The sequence below is a fragment of the Cariama cristata genome, unplaced genomic scaffold, assembly GCF_000690535.1.
Source record: "Cariama cristata isolate BGI_N322 unplaced genomic scaffold, ASM69053v1 scaffold2390, whole genome shotgun sequence".
NCBI classification, from domain to species: domain Eukaryota; kingdom Metazoa; phylum Chordata; class Aves; order Cariamiformes; family Cariamidae; genus Cariama; species Cariama cristata.
In genome coordinates, this window is record NW_009592764.1 from 3,980 (window position 1) to 22,698 (window position 18,719).

At 51.5% G+C, this 18,719-nt stretch overlaps 1 protein-coding gene across 1 annotated transcript in view; it reads right to left on the reverse strand.

Annotated features, from left to right (window-relative positions):
• Positions 1–784: 784 nt before the first annotated feature.
• The window catches only part of LOC104168768 (sodium/calcium exchanger 3-like), a gene marked incomplete at its 5' end in the record, with an annotated part of 23,246 nt that continues 5,311 nt past the window's right edge, over positions 785–18,719 (reverse strand). The window contains 5 exons of the mRNA XM_009709511.1: positions 785–1,161; positions 1,487–1,762; positions 3,295–3,394; positions 3,936–4,060; positions 12,865–12,882. Of these exons, the coding sequence (XP_009707813.1) occupies positions 785–1,161; positions 1,487–1,762; positions 3,295–3,394; positions 3,936–4,060; positions 12,865–12,882 (896 nt within the window). The remainder of the gene's footprint in view (positions 1,162–1,486; positions 1,763–3,294; positions 3,395–3,935; positions 4,061–12,864; positions 12,883–18,719) is intronic.

Here is an 18,719-nt window from a genome sequence, read left to right on the forward strand (position 1 = left end):
TGATTGAGATGCTACATGCTCCAGCCTTTGTCACTAAATGTGTGTGTCTGTGTCTGTGTGTCTGCGTTTTGTATTAAAAATATATCAGTCTTGTGATGTTCTTAAAAAAGAAAGAAATGGAAGGCGGCGGGGGAGGGAACGGGTAATAGTGAAAAAGTTCTTTGACTGTGTCACAGTCTTTTGTGGCTTCAGAAAATACACGTTCAATTCCAGCACTGACGGCAGCTTGAAGCTTTAGAGTTTAAATTTTTAACATTTTTCAGTTTAAGTAGTAAAAAAGAAAAAAAAATAATCAAGCAACGTGTTCCCCCAAAACCAAAAAGCAATAAGCAAACAAAAAAAAAAAGGAAAAAAACCCTACAAATTCCTGACCAGACTTCTGCAATGCCCAACCAGTAAAAATAAGAAAACATCTCCTTACAGTGGAGGGGTGCTCGGGAGGAAAGAAGCCAAGCCCCTATGGGAGAGGTGGCCTTTGGGGATGGCTGAAACTTCATAATCTCATTGAATGGGGTCAGTGGCTGGGTTTATCGTGTTTTGTTTTATTTCAACACTTGCCATTGTTGCTTTCTTTTGTATCATTTTGGGGTGGGTTTTGTCTGTTTGTTTTTTTCACTCTGTGATGGTTTTGCCCTTCTTGGCGCCCAGCTGTCCGACCATCTGGGCAGCGGCAGCCCCCAATGGACAGCCGTCCCCTCCGGTGAAACCGCGTTTCCAGGACCGGTGTCCGGTGAGGTAACGGAGGAGGGGGTCCCTCCCGCCGGTGGCACCATCCCTCCACCGCCTAAAACCCCTTGATGTAGCAGTAGGCCTCCAGGGTGGCGAAAAGGATGTACAGCAGCCAGAGGCTGACGAAGAGCAACGTCGTGGCCAGTTTGCACCCCTGGGGACCACCCAGCTCCCCCCCGAGGTGGGGCCGCCGGCGGTAGAGGAGGACGCTGATGCAGATGAAGGCGAAGATGGTGAAGAGGGTGACGGAGAAGGCCAGGGTCCCCGCCGACACCTGGAACTCCTGCCCCTGCGATGCCCAGTAGATTGCTGCCACCGACCATGCCAGCCCGATGCCCAGGAAGACGTTGACGGCGTTGCTGCCTGTGACATTGCTGATGGAGGCGTCGGCGTACACATCCTGGATGGCCGCAGCTTTGCTGGCGAACGTGTCTGGGGTTTGGGGAGGAGGGAAGGAGAAATCACTGGGGGTCCAACAGGATAAATGGGCAACCCTTCATGTCTGGGGGACAAGGGAGGCTCAGGCGTGGCACCACGCAGGTTGGGACGCGCACCTCTCCTGGTGCACACCCTACCTCCCAGGTCCAGGGACTCTGCATTGCCACCACGTGGGGTGCAGACCTTGCCTGGGGACAGGGCTTTGTGGAGCCCCTCCCAAGTCGAAACCCCCATCCTATGGCAGAGTTGCTCCCCTGGGGACAGGAGAGCCGCCGGAGGACTTTCCTCCCACCCCATCCCCTCCGAGCGGCCACCCCACCTGGTACAGATGTGCCGAAGGCAACAAAGACGACAGCGGTCACTGAGTCCTTGAGGCCAATGGTGCAGCCGAAGTGGGAGGCGAGGTCACCGATGACGGCTGTGAGCATGCCGATGATGAGGATGGAGACGACGAAGCAGGCCCAGCCATTGCAGTACTCGGTGGGGGGCACACAAGCAAACAGCACCTTCCAGAAGACGGTCAGGAAGTGCATCACGTAGTCAAAGCAGGATGGCAGGCGCTCCTCACCGGACTCATCCTCATCCTCATCACCCGCTGCAAACAACATGGAAGGAGAGATCCAGCGCTCATGATGGGGCAGGTCAAGAATACTGGGGTGGTTTGCAGCCCGTGCTTGATCCCTCCCACCCCAGGGCTCCAGGGATGCTGCTCTCCTGGAACAAGGTGGCATGGTGCTGGCCACGACAGTGGGCTCAGGGCATACTTGGTGCCTCAGTAATGGGTGAGGTTTGGCAAGGGGGCCGCCTCCCAGGACACCCCAGAGCTTGCAGGGTTGGGGAGTGGCAGAGCATTGTGTTGTACCCACAGACATGCAGCCCTGTCCCCATCCACAGGCAGTCACATAGGACGTAGTCAACCTGCTGGAGATCATTGTTGAGGAGTACCATGAAGTTACACAGGCAAGGGATCTTTTGGGATGAAAAATAGCAGAAAGTGATAGAACTGGGAAACTGGAGAGACCTCTTGGTCCTCCTGCTCCAGAGCACGGGCTGGTCACCAGCAGTGCCCCAGCAAGTAATTTCTCATCTCTGCGAGGATATCAGCGGCAGCACTGCAGGCCCTTGGAGGGGTCCTCTGCTTAGCCTGGTGGCCCAGGTCAGCGCCGAGGCTGGGAGCACTGCTGGTCTTTGTGCAGATACAGGATGATGGAAATAAAACGGAGGAAGAGAAAGTAGGTGGGGAGGACAGGGCAGATGGCAAGGGAAGGAGCGAGACATAGGGAGAGAAAAGCAGGCCTGGGAAAAAACACTGCTCGAAGGATGGAAGTACTGTTTCCACAGAAGCTGTTTCTCTTAATATCTAGAAAGAAGAAAACTGAATACCCTGCCTCTCTTCTTTTACATCAGAAGAAGCTCTTGTGGCCACTGGCAACAGCTCCCATCGAACTGCCTGCCTGCACTACAGCTGGGCCCTTCGGGGAAGATGCCAAACCATCAAGGAAAGGTTCAGAAAGGTGCCTGAGTGTCATTAATGGCATGGACATGCCTAAAATGTCTGCTCCACAGCTGCCTGGCTCTGGAAGCAGTGAGCTCTCTCAGGCTCCTGGGCAACAGCTGGCAGGTCTCTGGGCCGTTCCCTCCACCAGCCGCTGCCTCGTGGGGCAACATCTCCTGTCTGCATAGGGTAACCCTCCCTGCTCCCAGAGACTCTACTGGCCATGGCAGACAGGACATCTTCCAGCAGCAGGAGCTACCTGAACAGGACAGCACTGGACACGACAGGAGCCAGCAGCCCAGCCAGGATGGGACTTTGCTGCCTGTATGCTGCTCATCAGACCACTGAAGCAGCAGGAGCACCACCAGCAGACATTAAGGCTTTGAAAACTGGTCTCCTGGCTGGCTTCTGCACCAAAAGATGGATCTCCTGGGCTCCCAGTTAATGCATCTGTAAAAGCCCAGTATATCTGGAGCAGAGGAGCTCTTCAGACTGGCTTTGCTGATGGCCACCACGCACTCAACAGCTGAACCTCACCGACCAGGCAGATGCTGTCTCCTAAGCACAGACAGATCTCATCCCAGGCTGCATGAACCCTGTGGATGGTGTGGGTTTTCTGATGTCCCCCTCACCTGCACTGACAGTAATGGCCTCCATGAACTGGTCCCTCCAGGAATGTGTCCCTACAACCAAAGCCAGGTTTGTCTTCTTAATCAGCTTGTCCACAGTGCTCTGTTGTGGGAATAAAGACGCACAGCAATTAAACCGGCTGCTAGCAGGCAAGGCTGATCTTGCAGTGCACAGTGGTCTCACAAACCCTTCCCAAACTGTGGAAGTGCCACAAGCACTCTCCTACCAGCCAGACGAGGCCATGACTGGAGTTGGGCTCATCTTCTCTCTGGACAGGCTGACCCAAACCTCACCAGAGCCAGCTTGTTTGCCACCCCTTAATCCTGATGAGGCTCCGTCTTCCCTTACCCCTGCCTCACCAGGCAGCTTTGCTCCTGCCTTCTCCTGCACAATGGCTTCTTCTGCTTCCAGTAACGCTCCCTTGTCTTCCTCCCTCCACCTCTGCCTACTAGCAGCTACTTCCCCTGGCATTTCTTGTAGGCTTCTCCCACCCCTTACTGCACTGCATGTTCCTTTACCTCTTCCAGCAGCCCCATCCCTGCACGTGCAGCCACCCCCTGCCTCCTCAGTCCTGCTCTCCATGGCTGCTCCCCAGTGCCACATGGCTTTCCCCTCCTGGTGGACCCCTAGGACAACTACTGACCTTGAACTCATAGGACTCCTCAATGATGACTTCTAGTTTGGGATGCTCGCCGAGTATTGGTTTGCCCATCTCTGCAATCCTCTTGGCTTCCTCCTCTTCAACCGTCAGCTTCCTCTCAGCCACCTCTGTGAAAGTAAGACCAACACCAAGCTGTAGCCAGCAGCCTTGAGGCACCAGGGCACCGCAGGGGCTTGTCTGCAGGGCCTGACCACGGGCTTCTGCAGCCCCTCCACAGCTTGCTAAGCTCACGCAGCAATTTGAGGGGCAGTGGTGGGGTGTTGGACCATGGAAACAAAGCAGCAAGATTCCTGAATATCAGTTAGTTACCAAGAACACACACAACATGGTTTTAACTTATTAAAAGTTGGGCATAGTCTGAAACTGCACCAGGGGAAGTTCAGGGTAGAAATGAGGAGGCATTTCTTCACAGAAAGGGTCATTAGGCATTGGGATGGGCTGCCCAGGGAGGTGGTGGAGTCACCATCCCTGGAGGTATTTAAGAAAAGACTGGACGTGGCACTTAGTGCCATGGTCTAGCTGACACGGTGGTGTTAGGGCAAAGGTTGGACTCAATGATCCCAGAGGTCTCTTCCAACCTAATTGATTCTGTGATTCTGTGAAAAAAAAACCCAAACCCAAATGTTTCTTCAGTTTGCACTGGCACTCTTCGATGAGATACGCCCTCCCATCATCTTTGCAGCGGCCACATGTTTGTGGAGACCAAGGTACCGACTCATGCAGCCATTTGGCACAAGTGTCCTTTAAGACAGCTTTAACGTCCTGGCATGTTTTCTGGTTTGAATGAACAAGAGACAGGATCTTTTTATTCCCCTTTGATTAGAAAATCACTGTTGGCACCCTGTGCTACTCAGTGCTTGATCCAACGCACACATGCACACACAAACACATTCCTAGAGTTTGGAAAAATGAACAAGAAGAAGTAAGCCAGGAACCAAATGGTTTTTTTCTCTCCTATTACTGGATGTTTAGTTTCTGCTGGAGGAAACTAAACCAGGACCCCAGGTCCCGGGTCAGCAGCATGCTGAGATGACCCTGTGTTGGGCTCATCTTGCTGATGCCCCAGCAAAGCCAGCAAGGTGGGAGGTTTGGTTCCCCGGGTGGGAAGGAGCACCTCAACCAGCAGGAAGGGTGCCCTGGCACTGTCCCCAGCCCTGACCCAGGTCTCCTCTCCCACTCACACCCCCAAGTGCAGGGACATGCCGATGGGCTCTCTGAAAAGCCTTGACACCTCAAGAAAAATGCTAGGATTCACCCAGCTTTCCTGTGCCTGACCAGGCAGGGCACACGGGGCCCAGCTGAGCCTGGCCGAGGGAGCTGGAGCTCTGCAGGACCTGGGGGGGTATCATAAAGGCAGAGCACCTTGTTCTGGCTAAGCAGGGGGTCAGATGGTACCCAAGATTTCCTGTACCCTCAGATGTGATGATTAATCCCAAGCAGCTCCAGCAGATCTCATACTCTGCACCAAAAATCACACAAAAATTATAAAGTTCCAGTGAAATCTAGTTATGAACGCTGCCTTCTCTTCATCAATCCAGCTAGATTGATTGCAAAGACTGTACATCTTGCAAGACCTGCAGAGTTTATAAAATATATAGTAACTCCTGGGGCAGGTGACATTATTATAACCCATCACAGAAGCAGAAACAGCTGTATCCATCATTTGAAATCAATGATGTACATCAAAACCATCACTGCCTAGCTCAAAGACAGCGTACTCTGGATTTGGGAATCTCCAGAAGTTTACAAAAAATTCTGGAGACAGGGGAGCACAGCACCTGGAGAAGAAGATGGGCAATGCAGGATGCCAGGGGACAGAGGGGCAACTGCAGGCAAAGACCAAGCGAGCACAGAGGGAAGAAGGCAGCTGAGCTGGAGAAGTGCAGAAACAGGAGTGAACCAGGACACTTGCTACACTTGGAGGCATGAACTGATGATTATCAAGAACAAGATTCAAGTTACTTACATTCACTTGAGTAGGGAGTTAGATGAAATCTACATCTCTTTTTCCAAGACAGAGATGGAGAAAATTCAGTCTCTGCCTCTACCTGGAAATGTATGAAGCTGACAAGCTGTATCCATCGTTGAAAATGCAGATGCTTACACATCAGTTGCCCTACCACGTACGTGGCTCGCTTCTGTCTGCGCTCCCCCATAACCTGAAGCTCAGAGGAGGAGGCACCCTCAGCTCTCCAAGGCCCAGCTTGGCAAAGGAGCCAAGCGTGTGCTGACAGTATTGACCTGAGCAAAAGCACCGCAGCCATCCCAGCAGGGCTGCAAAGCCCAGACTTGGTGACAGTCTGGCTCAGGACAGCCTTCGCTGGGAAGTAACGACATCTGAAGAGCTGCAGTGGCAGCTGGTCGCACGGTCCCTTGGGCTCTCGCCCACTGGCTGCAGTTGCACAGCACAGAAGGCAAACGTGTGGAATCAGAGGAGCTGCCCTGAAAATGCGGAATATCAAGCAGAATTTCCTCCGCTTAACAACTTCAGGAGAAATGATGCAACGAAACCTCAGTTCCCACTTTAACTGATTTGACAAAAGCCTTTAGCATGGTAAGACAACACGGAGCTCCACGCAAATATTAACTCTCTAGGCAAGGTTGAGCTGCAGGTTCATAAGAACATGCAGTGCAGAAAGCTCTCTTCTCCCCAGATGGAACAGCATCCAACATAGCTTTATGCCAGAACCTCGCATCTTGCTCATGCTGGTTTATGTACCTGTGCCAGGCAGGACAGTGCAAGGCCCAAAACTCTCCTCTGAGGATGAAGATCTCCTGCATCTCTTCTCGCTGTGCGCCAGGTCCAAGGCTGCCGGGCAGGCTGGACGGGAATGCCCGTGTCCATGGCCAGAGGCAGGACCTTCAGCTGCTGGCAGGTGGCTTTGTTGTCTCTGCAAGCCACTTGCGGATCACCTACTGTTTTGATGAGCGTGGCAATCACTTGCCAGGCAGCTCTTAGAGTAAATCAACTGACACATCCATGTCCAAGAACAGACAGGTTGCTCTGGCAGCCCGGGGGCTGGATGCAGCGTGGGCGTGGGACCGGGCACTCCACCAAAGTGAAGGTGCTGGCACTTACCACAGCACTGAAGGGCTCTGGGGCTCGTGCTATTTCAGAGGGCACCTTGCCAGTGGAAGAAGTGCTACCAGAAGCACCTTCAAGCCCTAGGTAGGCCACTTACGGTGAAGGGACAAGCTGACCAGCGATGGAGACCTGCAGCCTGCTGACAGCAGGTCCACCGAGACATGAATAATGGAGGTCCTGCTGTCACCACACAGCTCCTCCGTGGTGAATGCGGTGAACTGGGGCACAGAGAGAAGAAAAGCAGTCGCCCAAGAAGGCACGTCGAGGATCTCCTACGGTGGCAGCTGACTGAATACCACTGCCAGCCAAAGTCTTTCAATGTCCGCTGCAAGTGAACCGTAGGAGAACAGGCATAGGCACCATGTCCAAATGGGTACCTAGCAGTAATGTTAATAGAGGAAGTTTGCAGATAAGGAAAAAAGGCGGTAATTCCTTCATGCCTCATTAAAAAGCAGTCACATTTGTGAATATGCAACAGGAAAGAAAAACACAGAAATATAAGAAACGTCAAAGGTGCCTCTGAAAACATTTAACCGGCCATTGTATTTTCACTGAGCCGCTATCCTAATGTAGGAGACAAACCCAGATGGAGTCCCATGTCAGTACTGTGCTGGATCTTGCTCAATGCACTCGTGCCAAATACCAGCCTGCTGACTGTCCTCTGAAATTAAGGCAGTGCCGTTTATAGCAGGAAGGACAAGTTTAGGAGCCCAGTTGACATGTCTCTTGCCCCAGCCTATACTCGCCATACAGGGAAGGGGGAGAGCTAAGCACCCCCAAAGAGCAATACAAAGCACCTACATGAATCCACCACTTCTCCTCACCTACCGTTTGGGACACCTGAGCACCCTGTAACAGGAATCAGTACCAAGCTCTGCAGAACATGAGACCCCAACCTGAACCTGCTCCAGGCCTGCTGGGTCCATCTGTTCCAACGGGATGCTGAGGACTGAGTTGAGCCCCCATGGATACAGACCCAACAGGAGAGGGAATAAACTTGCAACATCCCAGTAGCAGAGCACACTCCCGATGCTCCTGTCTTTCCAGGAAGCACTTCAGCCAGCAGCAGGGTGCACCACCCTGCCGTTGGAGCCGCAGGAGGATGGCTCTGCAGCAAGCACGGGGCATGATCCCACACCGTCTACGGTAGCCACAGGCCCCCACCTCCTGAGGGACAGGGTATAGGGCTGGGGTCTTGGAGGGTTCCTCCAGGAAGCAGGGACAGGGCATCGGTGAGGTGTTTCACACATCACCCTGGTGCGGTAGCCCGCAAAGAAGACTACCGAGGCCTGTGATAAATAAAACACAAGGGGCAAGGAGGAGAGACAGGTTTCTAATTTGGAAGGTCAAGTCTGTCAAGGTGAATGTTGCCAAGCTGCAGCTTAATTATTAACTAGCCTGATTTCTGTTTGTATCAGCATCAGTACCTACTTTTCAATGCGGATTGCACCCTGGGCTCCCTGCTGTCAACCCCAATTAAGCCTGATAAGGTCTGGCTATGCCCAGCAAGAACACGAGCTTGCCAGGACCTCCTGGGCTGCCTCCACCTCCTCCCTGCGAAGGGAAAGGTGGCGAGAGAGGGGTCCCCTAAACCCTGCCTGCTCTGGCACACAGGTGTCTGCTACCGTCGAGTGCTACAAACCTATATCTGGGCTACAGGAGCACGCACAGGCTGCCAAGGCAAGGCAAGCTGGGGCTGCTGAGCCAGGTGCTGCACCAAGGTACTCGGTTCCTCGTGCCAGGGAGCCCACGGGTTAGAGAGGAGATGTTGCAGCCAGGGGAGGTAACAGGTCTGGTAAGATCAAAGGCTGGGCGGGAGGAATGAGAATGAAGTCTGCTTTTGCCCAAGCTGTAGCAATGGCCACAGCTGACACCCGCTAGGCACTGGACCCAACGCCTGCCTGCAGGAAGCAAGGGGAGGTTTTTGGTTAATCCACTCCGTGCTCTCCCTTATTCCGCCTCATTCAGGGTCAGCTCAGACCCTTAAAGGTAGGACAGACGAGGTGGGCCAGCAGCTCCTAGTTATGGTCCTGCCAATGCCGTGCTCTGCAGCCCTGGGCATGTCCCTGCCATGCTCAGTCCTCAGCTCTCTCACCCGCACGTGAACCATCTACATCCGCAGGGCCATCCACCATCCTGAGACTTCATCTGCAGCTATTTGCAACACACTTGCAGACCTACAGACAATTTCTTGGGCTGAAAATACTGTAAGCAGATCCCCTCTTCCTCTTATTTCTTCCAGGGAAAAGGAGAACACTGAGCAGCGTTCCCACACCATGCATTGCTCCTGGAAGGTATGACATGGGTGCTTGCTCACTCAACCTCCTTCAGACCAGGGGGACCAAATGGGAACGGGACATTGCCTGTGGCCTCCTGGACACATCATAAATCAAAGTTAGATAAAGCCCATTTCCACAGGGTAACCTGGCCACCACACCTTTGAGCTGAAACAGGCAACAGGAAGGCCCTGCAACACTGTCAGAGAGGTAGATACCCATCACCTGGGCAATGCTGCGAGAGCACCAAGCAGCCATGGACCAGTTTGTATTCCCTATCACTTGCTGAATAAATTGGATTAAAACCAGGAATGTATTCATGAAAGATTGCTATGAAGGCCACTTCACACCCCTCGAGCTATCTCGTCCCCATCCATTTCTAGAGCAGACATGTATCTGCATGAAGGTCACCCCTTCTGGGGACTGTGCTGCTAGGAAGAAATTAAAACAACAATTAAAATGGGATTTTTTTTTTTTTTTTTTTTTTTTTTTTTTTTTTTTTTTTTTTTGTTGTGGTTCAATAAAATATAATCCTGGCTAAACAAAGTAAACAGTGAGCATGAATGAGTTCCTTTCTCCAGAGTGCTGTCAAGCCGTCAGTCACAACTGAGGAAGACTGCTGGCTAAAAGACACTTCGGCTTTTGAGGTTAGCATATGGATATGCCCTTTACTGAAACGCATGCACAAGCACCGGCAGCCTGGGCTGCTTTCTAAAAAGGGAGGAATCTGCTTACTTAGCCCTGAAAGCTATTTTTGAGGCGTGATACATCCCAAATACATGCCCCAGTGTCCTTAACGCTAACTGGGAAATGCTGCACATTGATGAGAGGGAGGCCAAGGCACCAGGCTGGGAACTGCGCATCACTGCGCTGCTGGCCCTGCCTTGAGATTGCTGTTGACAGGACCGTCCCCGACAGGGCAGTCAGCTGGCGTCTCTGCTCCCCAGCCTTTCCCACTGCAAAGTAGACCCAGGAGTTTCAATGCATAAATAAACATATTTAGAAATATTTTCTTTGATCTGGGTCAATATGTGGAAATGAGGGTAGAGAAGTATCTACCATTTAGAAAACTCCTCATCCCTTTAAAGATCTCGACCTCCTGAGCCCAAGGACTTGTGAGCAAAGGTTCTGCTCAAGCTTTCAGTGACTTTTGCAAAGGCTGGAAAGACCACCAGAGCAGCTCGGCCACTGCTGGCAATGGCAGGGACAACTGGAGGTGCTATGCACTTTGGTATTGAATATTTCCCTATATAACAAGTACACAGAGAGATCATTGCCAGTGCCAAAACACAAGGTTATGCATCAGAGGAGTTAAAAAAAACCCAGCAGGTTTGACTCTCAAATCACTCCACAGCCCCCCCATACTACTGTGGTCCTCTGCAGCCTCAACAGCTGGCACTGGACACTTGGCCAAGCAAGGCTTTCAAAAGCTTTGCACAGCCCCACAAGTCAGGCTCGGAGAGCCCGTTTGGAGGAAACAAATGCTGAGCTGAACCTGTGCCAAAGGCTCTCCCCTGTCCAGTCACTTTGCCTTGTGTAAAATTCACAGCCCTGTTTTTCCAGGGAGGGTTCTGCAAGGCAGGGGTACAGAGCCAGGATCTCTCATTTACCCCCCCAGGTAAAGGGCTGTTGGGACAAGAGGGGCATTTTCACTTGGGCTCATCCATCAGGGCACACCAGGGCTTCTGCAAAGAGATAGGGCCACCGCAGAGAGCAGGGGGGCTGCTGAAGAGGTGCCAAGGGGAGGGCGAATGCCCCCACGGCTGCAGAGGAGAGCCAGGGTGCCCAGGGGTCCCTGGGACCCAGCCCTGGGGAAAGGGATGCTGCCCGGGAAAAGCTGTGAGAGCTGCTCCGGGAAGGAGGGGATGAGGAGCGGGACCAAGAGATTCCACTGAAACGTTCAATAATGCAGTTTTTTTTACAAAGATTCCTGCACAGCTGTGTAATCTAAATCTAACATGACACAGACTAAACGAGGACGTCACTTTTCTCCCCGCTGATTAGCGGTGATTGCAGCTGAGTGACACTCCGGCACGTGCCTCTGTGGCGAGCGGGGCTCTGCTCGCCCGCCGGCTTCAAACATGCATGGGGGCTGAGCACCGTGAGCTCAAACTGTGGACCGAGCACACGCCGTATGCGTGGAGGGTACCCCATGGCACCCCAGCGAGGGGGCAGGCACCCCAGGGACCCCCCTCTCCCAGAGAGGAGGCTTTTCTTTATTAACTGGAAAGCAGCTTTCCATAGCTGGTGACCAAGTTCTCCAATAGCGGCTGCCAAAAGCAATCAGGCTGGATCACAACAGAGGGAGGAAAGTTATGTTATTTTACTAGAAATTATTTGGTTCCTGGGGTTCTGATCAAATTAGGCAGCTACTGAATTAAAGCAATGAAATTACTGGGAAGAAGGCTGCGCTCAACTTATTTCCAGTCCTTCCGGACCTGAAGAAGTAACAAAGGAAAACGTCCAAACCACTCCGAGGAGTTTTCCGTAAACACCTTAAGCTGATATTTGGGGAGATGGGGATTTCTGCCTGCCACGAGCAATTTCCTAATTAGCCGAATATCCAATGGGCTCAGGCCATCCCCGGCGCAGCGGATTTGGCATCCTCCGAAAAGGAGCGGAGACTGAAGCTTGTGCAGCAGATGCTGCTCCTTTGATTTGCAGCACAGCTCAGGCGCGCTGAACGCTTTGGCTTTTCAGCTCTGCTTGCAAACCTGTCAGACTACAGCTCCTCTCTGCACCCTGCGTGCCCACTCCGATCTTTTGACAAATGTTTCTTTAGTGCAAATTCAACAGTAATCACATCTGGAAGTGAAGGAATAAGAAAAATACAGGAGGCGTACATCGCACCATGGTAGGATCAAGAGAGACTGGCGTAACGGGGATTTGGGGCAAGGAAGCAGGGGGGCTCAGTATTAATACATGTAAAATCCTGCCACAGGGAAAGGAGATGAAGAGTGCAGAGCCAGAGCTCAGGGTGAGGAGGGAAATAGTGCTGGTGCTTATCGTGCCCCGGTAGCGCTGCCTGGGCGCTGGGTGCACCGCTGGGACCCTCCAGGACGGGAGGTGGAGAGCACCCAGGTGCATGCCCTGAGGGGTGATGCATGACCTGATCCTCTGTGGGAAGGGGACACCTGCGCAGCCCGGCACCCTCGCCCACCCCAAGCAACGCCATCCCGCACCCCAGGAGTGCCACCCCTGCCCCTCCACAGAAAAGCCAGTGCATCAGCAAAACCCAAATCCCAGAGCTGCCCGAAGAGAGGGTCGAGTCACAGCCCCGGACCAGCCAGGGCTGCATGCTCTGCTTTGCAACTCTGGCTGGGTCATTTCCCAAAGCCACAGGGAAAAACATGGAATATGGGAAATGCTCTTAGATGTCAATCAATCACTGTCATGTTCTTAATGCATTGGTCTTAACTAGCTCCTGCTGGACACAAACACCATGAGCTGGGGTTGTCTACCACATAGCAAACGCAAACACGTGGCGGGGGCTGATCGGAGGGGAAGAAAACAGCCAGAGCAGGCAGAGGAAAGGAGAAAAAGCACTTACCTTGGGTGAGCAGCAGGGCTGTGGGGAGAGAAGAACACAAGAAAGTTGGGGAGAGAGAAGAAAAGAGGGAAGAAGTTAATATCCAAGGGGGAAAAGCTGTTTTGCAGATGACGGCTATCAGTGAGCAATGGACGTGGTGCAAGGCGGCGGGTGAGCTCGCCGGGGCTGCATGTCGGCGCAGGCTGGGGAGTAGACACCGCAGCAGCGAGATGGAGAAGAGGTTGGCAAGCACTGGGGTGCTGGCTCCCCAAAGTCACCCCCCCAACCCCCCACCCCAAGCGAAGGCAGAGAGATGGGATGCAGGCAGCGAGTAGCAAGGAGGGGAAAGGAAAAATGGGGGGGGGCGGGGAAGGGTTGGGGAAGGAATGGTTACGCTTGCCATCGGGGCCTGAAGTGACCCAAACGCATGAGAAGTGTCCCCGCTTCAGCCAGGAGCGTGTGGTTGTGGTGGGGCTTGGCATAACCAGGGAGCCCTGGTAAACCCATGGAGGGATCAGAAGAGGGTGGCCAGGGGTGATGGGCAGCTCACTGAGAAGAGCATCATCAGAGGGAGGTGTTGATGAAATGGGTGTTGGCCTCCAGCGTGAAACGGGGCAGGGGGTAACGTGGCCACGTGCCATCCTCTGGGACACCCTGGCTCACCTACGCCTACCCCACGTCCCACAGGTACTGCTCCCAGAGGGTCAGGGTGCCGAGAGGAGCACAGGCACACGTAAAGCATCACCGCTTTGAGTCCTCCCGGCTCCCTTTGCTCCCAATTGCTGGTCTGTCCAACAGTGCTGCACGGGCACATGCCGTGCAATGTCATTGCAGTGGGATGCAACTGCAAATGTAACCGCATGGTCCTGTAAGATTAGAGGTGGGAGGAAGGAAGGAGAAGGGGGTGAAGGTCCTTGCAAGGGGCGACCTTACCCTGACTTTCCGTACAGGCACGGCCCAACCCTCTTGCTGCCTTGGGCAGTGACCTCCTGGCCCTCCCCTGCCTTGATTTCTCCACTCCCCAGAGCTGTCACAAAGAAACACCTGGCTGGATCCCTCTTAGGTGTTACCGCAGAAAGCCACCGCCTGCATCCAAGTTTCAAACTAACTACAGGAGAGTCCATACAGCAAAAAAATACCGAACTGTTTTCAAGAGGAGCCAAGCATCAGCTCCATGCCTTAGCTTTGACTTCTACCTGTCCTTCAAACAGCAAACCAGTCCCCGAAGACTTGGTTGCATGCGATGACGGTATTGTAATTACTAACGCTTATTATCATGCACTTTTAGTCTCAGAAGCTTAAAACTCTGTACAAAGACTGAGTCAGTATTAACAGCCCCATTTGACAGATGGTGAAGCAAACAAACAGAGGCTAAAGGGAACATTTTGCAAACTCAGAAGTGGGCTGGAGTCCAAAAGTGCTAATTTACCCAGACTTGCCGGTTCAGGTCTCTGAAAAGCCGGTATTTTTATACAGATGCACCTAATTGTATCTGTGCCGTTTCCAAGCGGTTTCCTAAGCAATTCGTCAAAGGTTGCACCATGCATCCGTGGCAGAGCTGGGGAAAGCAATCCTGAGTCCCAGCTCCCAGTCACTTCCCTGCTCCGTCAGGCAGCATCCATGGGCACAGCTCTCCTGACAGCCTGCAGACAGGCATCAGCCCAGTCAAGATCTCCATCCACCTATCCATCTCCCCAGCTGGAAATACCGTGGGCACTCCGGGAGATTTCCCTTGTCCGTGCTGGCAGGTAGAGGCGCAGTGAAATGGGAAGGGGCAATGAAGAGGCTCCTTGCTGAGCACCCCTCGTGTTTTAGGGTCAATTCCTTTTGAGTCAAAAACCTTTAGGGGAACCATTTGTGAAGATGTTTTGCAGCACATACAGTGCCACAGAGCCACAAGAAGCAATGGGACATTTGCTCTGCCCGTACCACCTCCTGTCCTCCGTGCAGATCTGCCTGGAAGTCTCCAACAGGCTCGTCACTGCCCCTTGTAGCATGAATCTCAAGTCTCCTTGTAGCTCCGTCCTGCTGCAGCTCCATGCTACCCTGTGGCCTCCTTGCTATTCCATGGGCTTCTGGTTCTCCAGATAATGCGGGGAAATTTAATTTGCCTTTTGCAATTACAAGCATTAGTACAATGGGTCGATTTGGTGTTCAAATTTAATATAATGAAATATTACTGGGCCCCTAAGCTACTGTGGTTATTAAAAAAAAAATCATTGGTTCCTCATGTTTTTTAAAACTGTTATTCTAGTGCTCTGGGATTTGAGTTTATTTTTTTCCCTATTTGCTTTTGAGCCTGCAAAAGAACTATTTTTCTCCCTTTCACTTACGATATGATACATGAATATTTGAAGAAGCCTATAAAGCTATGAATGAAACATCAAGAATACAGCATGCAGAAAGCCAAGGGATTATTTAATCTTTATATTTCTGAGTGAATGCTGTGCATGCAAGCAAGAAAATGATTTCACGGACTAAAGCTTCCTTCCTGCACACGCATCTGCTAATGTGCCCTTAGCCCTGACCTGTAATGTTTCCTGACAGTCCATCTGGGGATGCTGTACCTGTACCAGCCCTGCTGACGGTCCCCGTGCTGTTCCCATCCCACAAGCCTCCCCCCGCTCCCCCCAGCCCAGGCTGCAGCCCCTCCATCCCTCCCCAGGGCACCTCTTCCCCTCCTGTATCCCACTCTGCACGTCACGCTCCTCACGGGGTCAAGCCAGGCCACCTCATTGCTGTTGGCATCTCAGGTAGTCTCAGAGGCTTGACATGCGTATTCTTACAGGGAGCTGCTAAAATTAGCTCCGCAGCCAAATCCAAAACAGCAGTCCCAAGTATCCCTTACCTAACCCTTGCACGGCATGAATGCAGACAAACACGCGTGCCCCCAGACAAGCGAGGTGATGCTGACTCTCTCAGGAGACCCAAAGCCTTCAGCTCTGGAGCCCAGTTCCTCCTTTACTGGGATTTCTCTGCTCTGCAGGCCTGGTTTTTACTAGGAAGAGTCAAAGTTGTGTGCATGAACTTTGCTTCCCCTGCCACCCCTGAAACTGGACAATTTAGACCTGAATTTAGCTGCTAAAAAAGATGTTTACTAAAAAACTATTGCCTCTGCATGTTTTTAGTGTACTTTGGGGTCAAATCCTGCTGTGACACGCACGTTGGTGTGAGTTACAGATCAGGAACTGAATTCCCTCCTCTACCGAACTGTAACTCCTGTAACTCAACCAAAGCCAAAGAAGGTTAAATCAAGAGGAACCAGGCTTGGGATGGGAGCAGACCAGCAACTGGACAATCCTGTAGTCCACAGCAACCCCATGTGCTAAATGTGCATCCCAGCATTTTTCTGAACAGTGAAATACCTTTTTCTGCTGTTTACCTCGCAGAGAGATTTGATCACGCTGCACGCTTTATTCTGGACTCATTCTTCATTAACATAAATCTTTTCTAATCAGTATCCCTAAAGACTCCAGGAAGCCACTGCATAGATAAGAGGATCCTTGTTAAAGACCTGCGGTTTACAGAGTGAGCTGAAATGAGGGAAAGGAGGGTGGATGTTGAGGAGACCCTCAGTCACACAGCAGGGCAGCCACAGGCAGCCAAAGACAAGGAGAAGACGTTGCCTGCACCCCGTGTGCACCCAAAAGGGCTCAGTGACCATGCAAACCGCCGGCTCCATTCCCCAAAGAGGTAAGGATCCCCCATCCTCCAGATGTAACTGTCCTCAGGCTCTGCCTCCAGATTTGCTCACTGAGGTGAGCAAACTGTTTCCCCCACGGTCTGTGAAGAGCTATAAACATGGGTTTTTTTATAGGCTAAACAAGGCAGAGATTTTGCAGCATTAACCTGAATGCTCTTATTATTGAAGTCAATAGCAAAGCTCTTGCAGACTCCAAGAGACTCATCTCCATCAGGAGAATCAGCAGTGTTCAGCTTAATCACAGAGCCGCAGGCAAATTATTAAACCTTTGGGGAGGGAGGTAACAGCAATCTAACATTTCTTTGCTATTCCCATCAGCAGCTGATGGAAGAAGGAGTTTCTTAGCATCTGCCCACACTTCAGAAAACTGCAGCATGCGTGCTCACGTATTGATGCAGCTTATCTTATACAGGTGTGGACCTTTGTACCAAGTCACATCGTTTCATCAATATTTTGATACAGATAACTTGCTGGATCAATCCAAGCTAGGAATTCTTCTTCCTTCGCAGTTTAATCCTTACTCTGCGACTCCCGCCCACGTCCTCCCTCTGGGCAGCTTTCCCGTCAGCGGTGCTGATGCTCGATTAAAAGGAGATGTGTTATGAGATTTGTCCACACCAGTTGACTCCGTGCTGGGAGGTCTGAGAGGACTTCAGAGAAAATCTTCCCAAGCCGGGTCATGTCAGCAAGCTGTTTAATACTGCTTGCCATCTACCTGTGCTCTCATTTTCAGTGAAGTCGTATCTTGTGGGAGAAATGCTTTCTGAAGGAAAATTTTGCATGAAGGATGTCGGTCCCTTTTACAAAGTGTAACCCTCAAGACTCAGCCTTCACACACCAGCCCTGAGGTTGAATCTTCCACTGCTGTGCCATGAGCTCAATTCTCATGAGCAGACTCCCAATTACCCTCATGAAACATAATTTTCCAAATGCTATTTTCACTATTATCCACAATCAAGTGAAATCTTCCAAAGTAGCCTCACTTGCCATTCGGGCTCCATCAACGCTAAGGTTAAGCACAATTTAAGCAGAAGACCAACTTTATCCAGGGAAAGCAAAGCAAGTTTTTCTCCTGTAATCCAGGACCGCAGAAAAAGTGTGAAAGCTGATGTGTGAAGAAACTATTTCTCCAAAATCCTGCTGGGCTGACAGCAGCAAAATCCTCATTCCGAGTTGTGAGCTGACACGATACCAGAGCTGCCATAAGAGCAGGAGTCAAACCAACAGATAGCATCTTGTCATAAAGGAAGAGACTCATTTCACTGCAGGAACACTTTAAAAAGGTGCTGAGAAAAGGATGGCCAGAAAGGTGGCTCAGGGTGCTGGGAGGTTTCAAAGCCCTGCAGCGCTCAGTAGAAAGTGATTCAGTTTACGTGACCACACATACCGAGGAAAGGTGAGACAAGAAGGACTGAGAGATTGATTTCTTAGAAATGGAGAAGGCAAAATAATCACGAAACCTGGGAGATGGCCAGGATGATATAGAAAAGCAACATTTACCATCTTTGCCAAGTAAAGAATGCGAGTCCCTCTTTGATTTCTTTTTACTCATTCACTTCGATAAAACAAGCTTGCGGCAAGCACCATCTTTGCCAGTGCTCTTTGCATCTGATACGCCACTACTGAGTCAGTACCAGCCTTCATCACAGACCAGGCTGGCAAGACACCTACCTCAGATCTATTCTCATCTCTTTGAATTATTGGAGCACATCAACAAAAAGAGCTGCTAAAGTAAAACTACTTGATGTGATTTGTTTGCATGATCAGAAAGGCTTTGAAAAACTCCAGCTGCAGAAAGCAATTGGTGAAAAAGATTAAATGAGCTGCGAGACAAAGTTTGGTGTTGTAGATGTAGCATTTATATAACAGGAGTAAGTGGTCAGCTCTCCTTACGGCAAGGGTTAACAACTGAGTGTCCCAAGGCTCAAAGCAGCATGGCACTGATATAACTGGGGGTGAACAGTGAGGAGCAGCATCCGCAGGTGATGCAAAATGTTTCAGTCAAAAGGCTGTATCAGTGGCTGTTACACATTGTGCAAGCCCTCAGCAACCTGAAGACGGGAATTTGTGTTTGGACCACCACAGGTACCTTTCTGAGTAGAGAAGTTTTTTCCCCTCCGGTAAGGTGCTAGCAGGTACAAAGAGCAAGAGCAATAGGATGAATTTCCTGCTG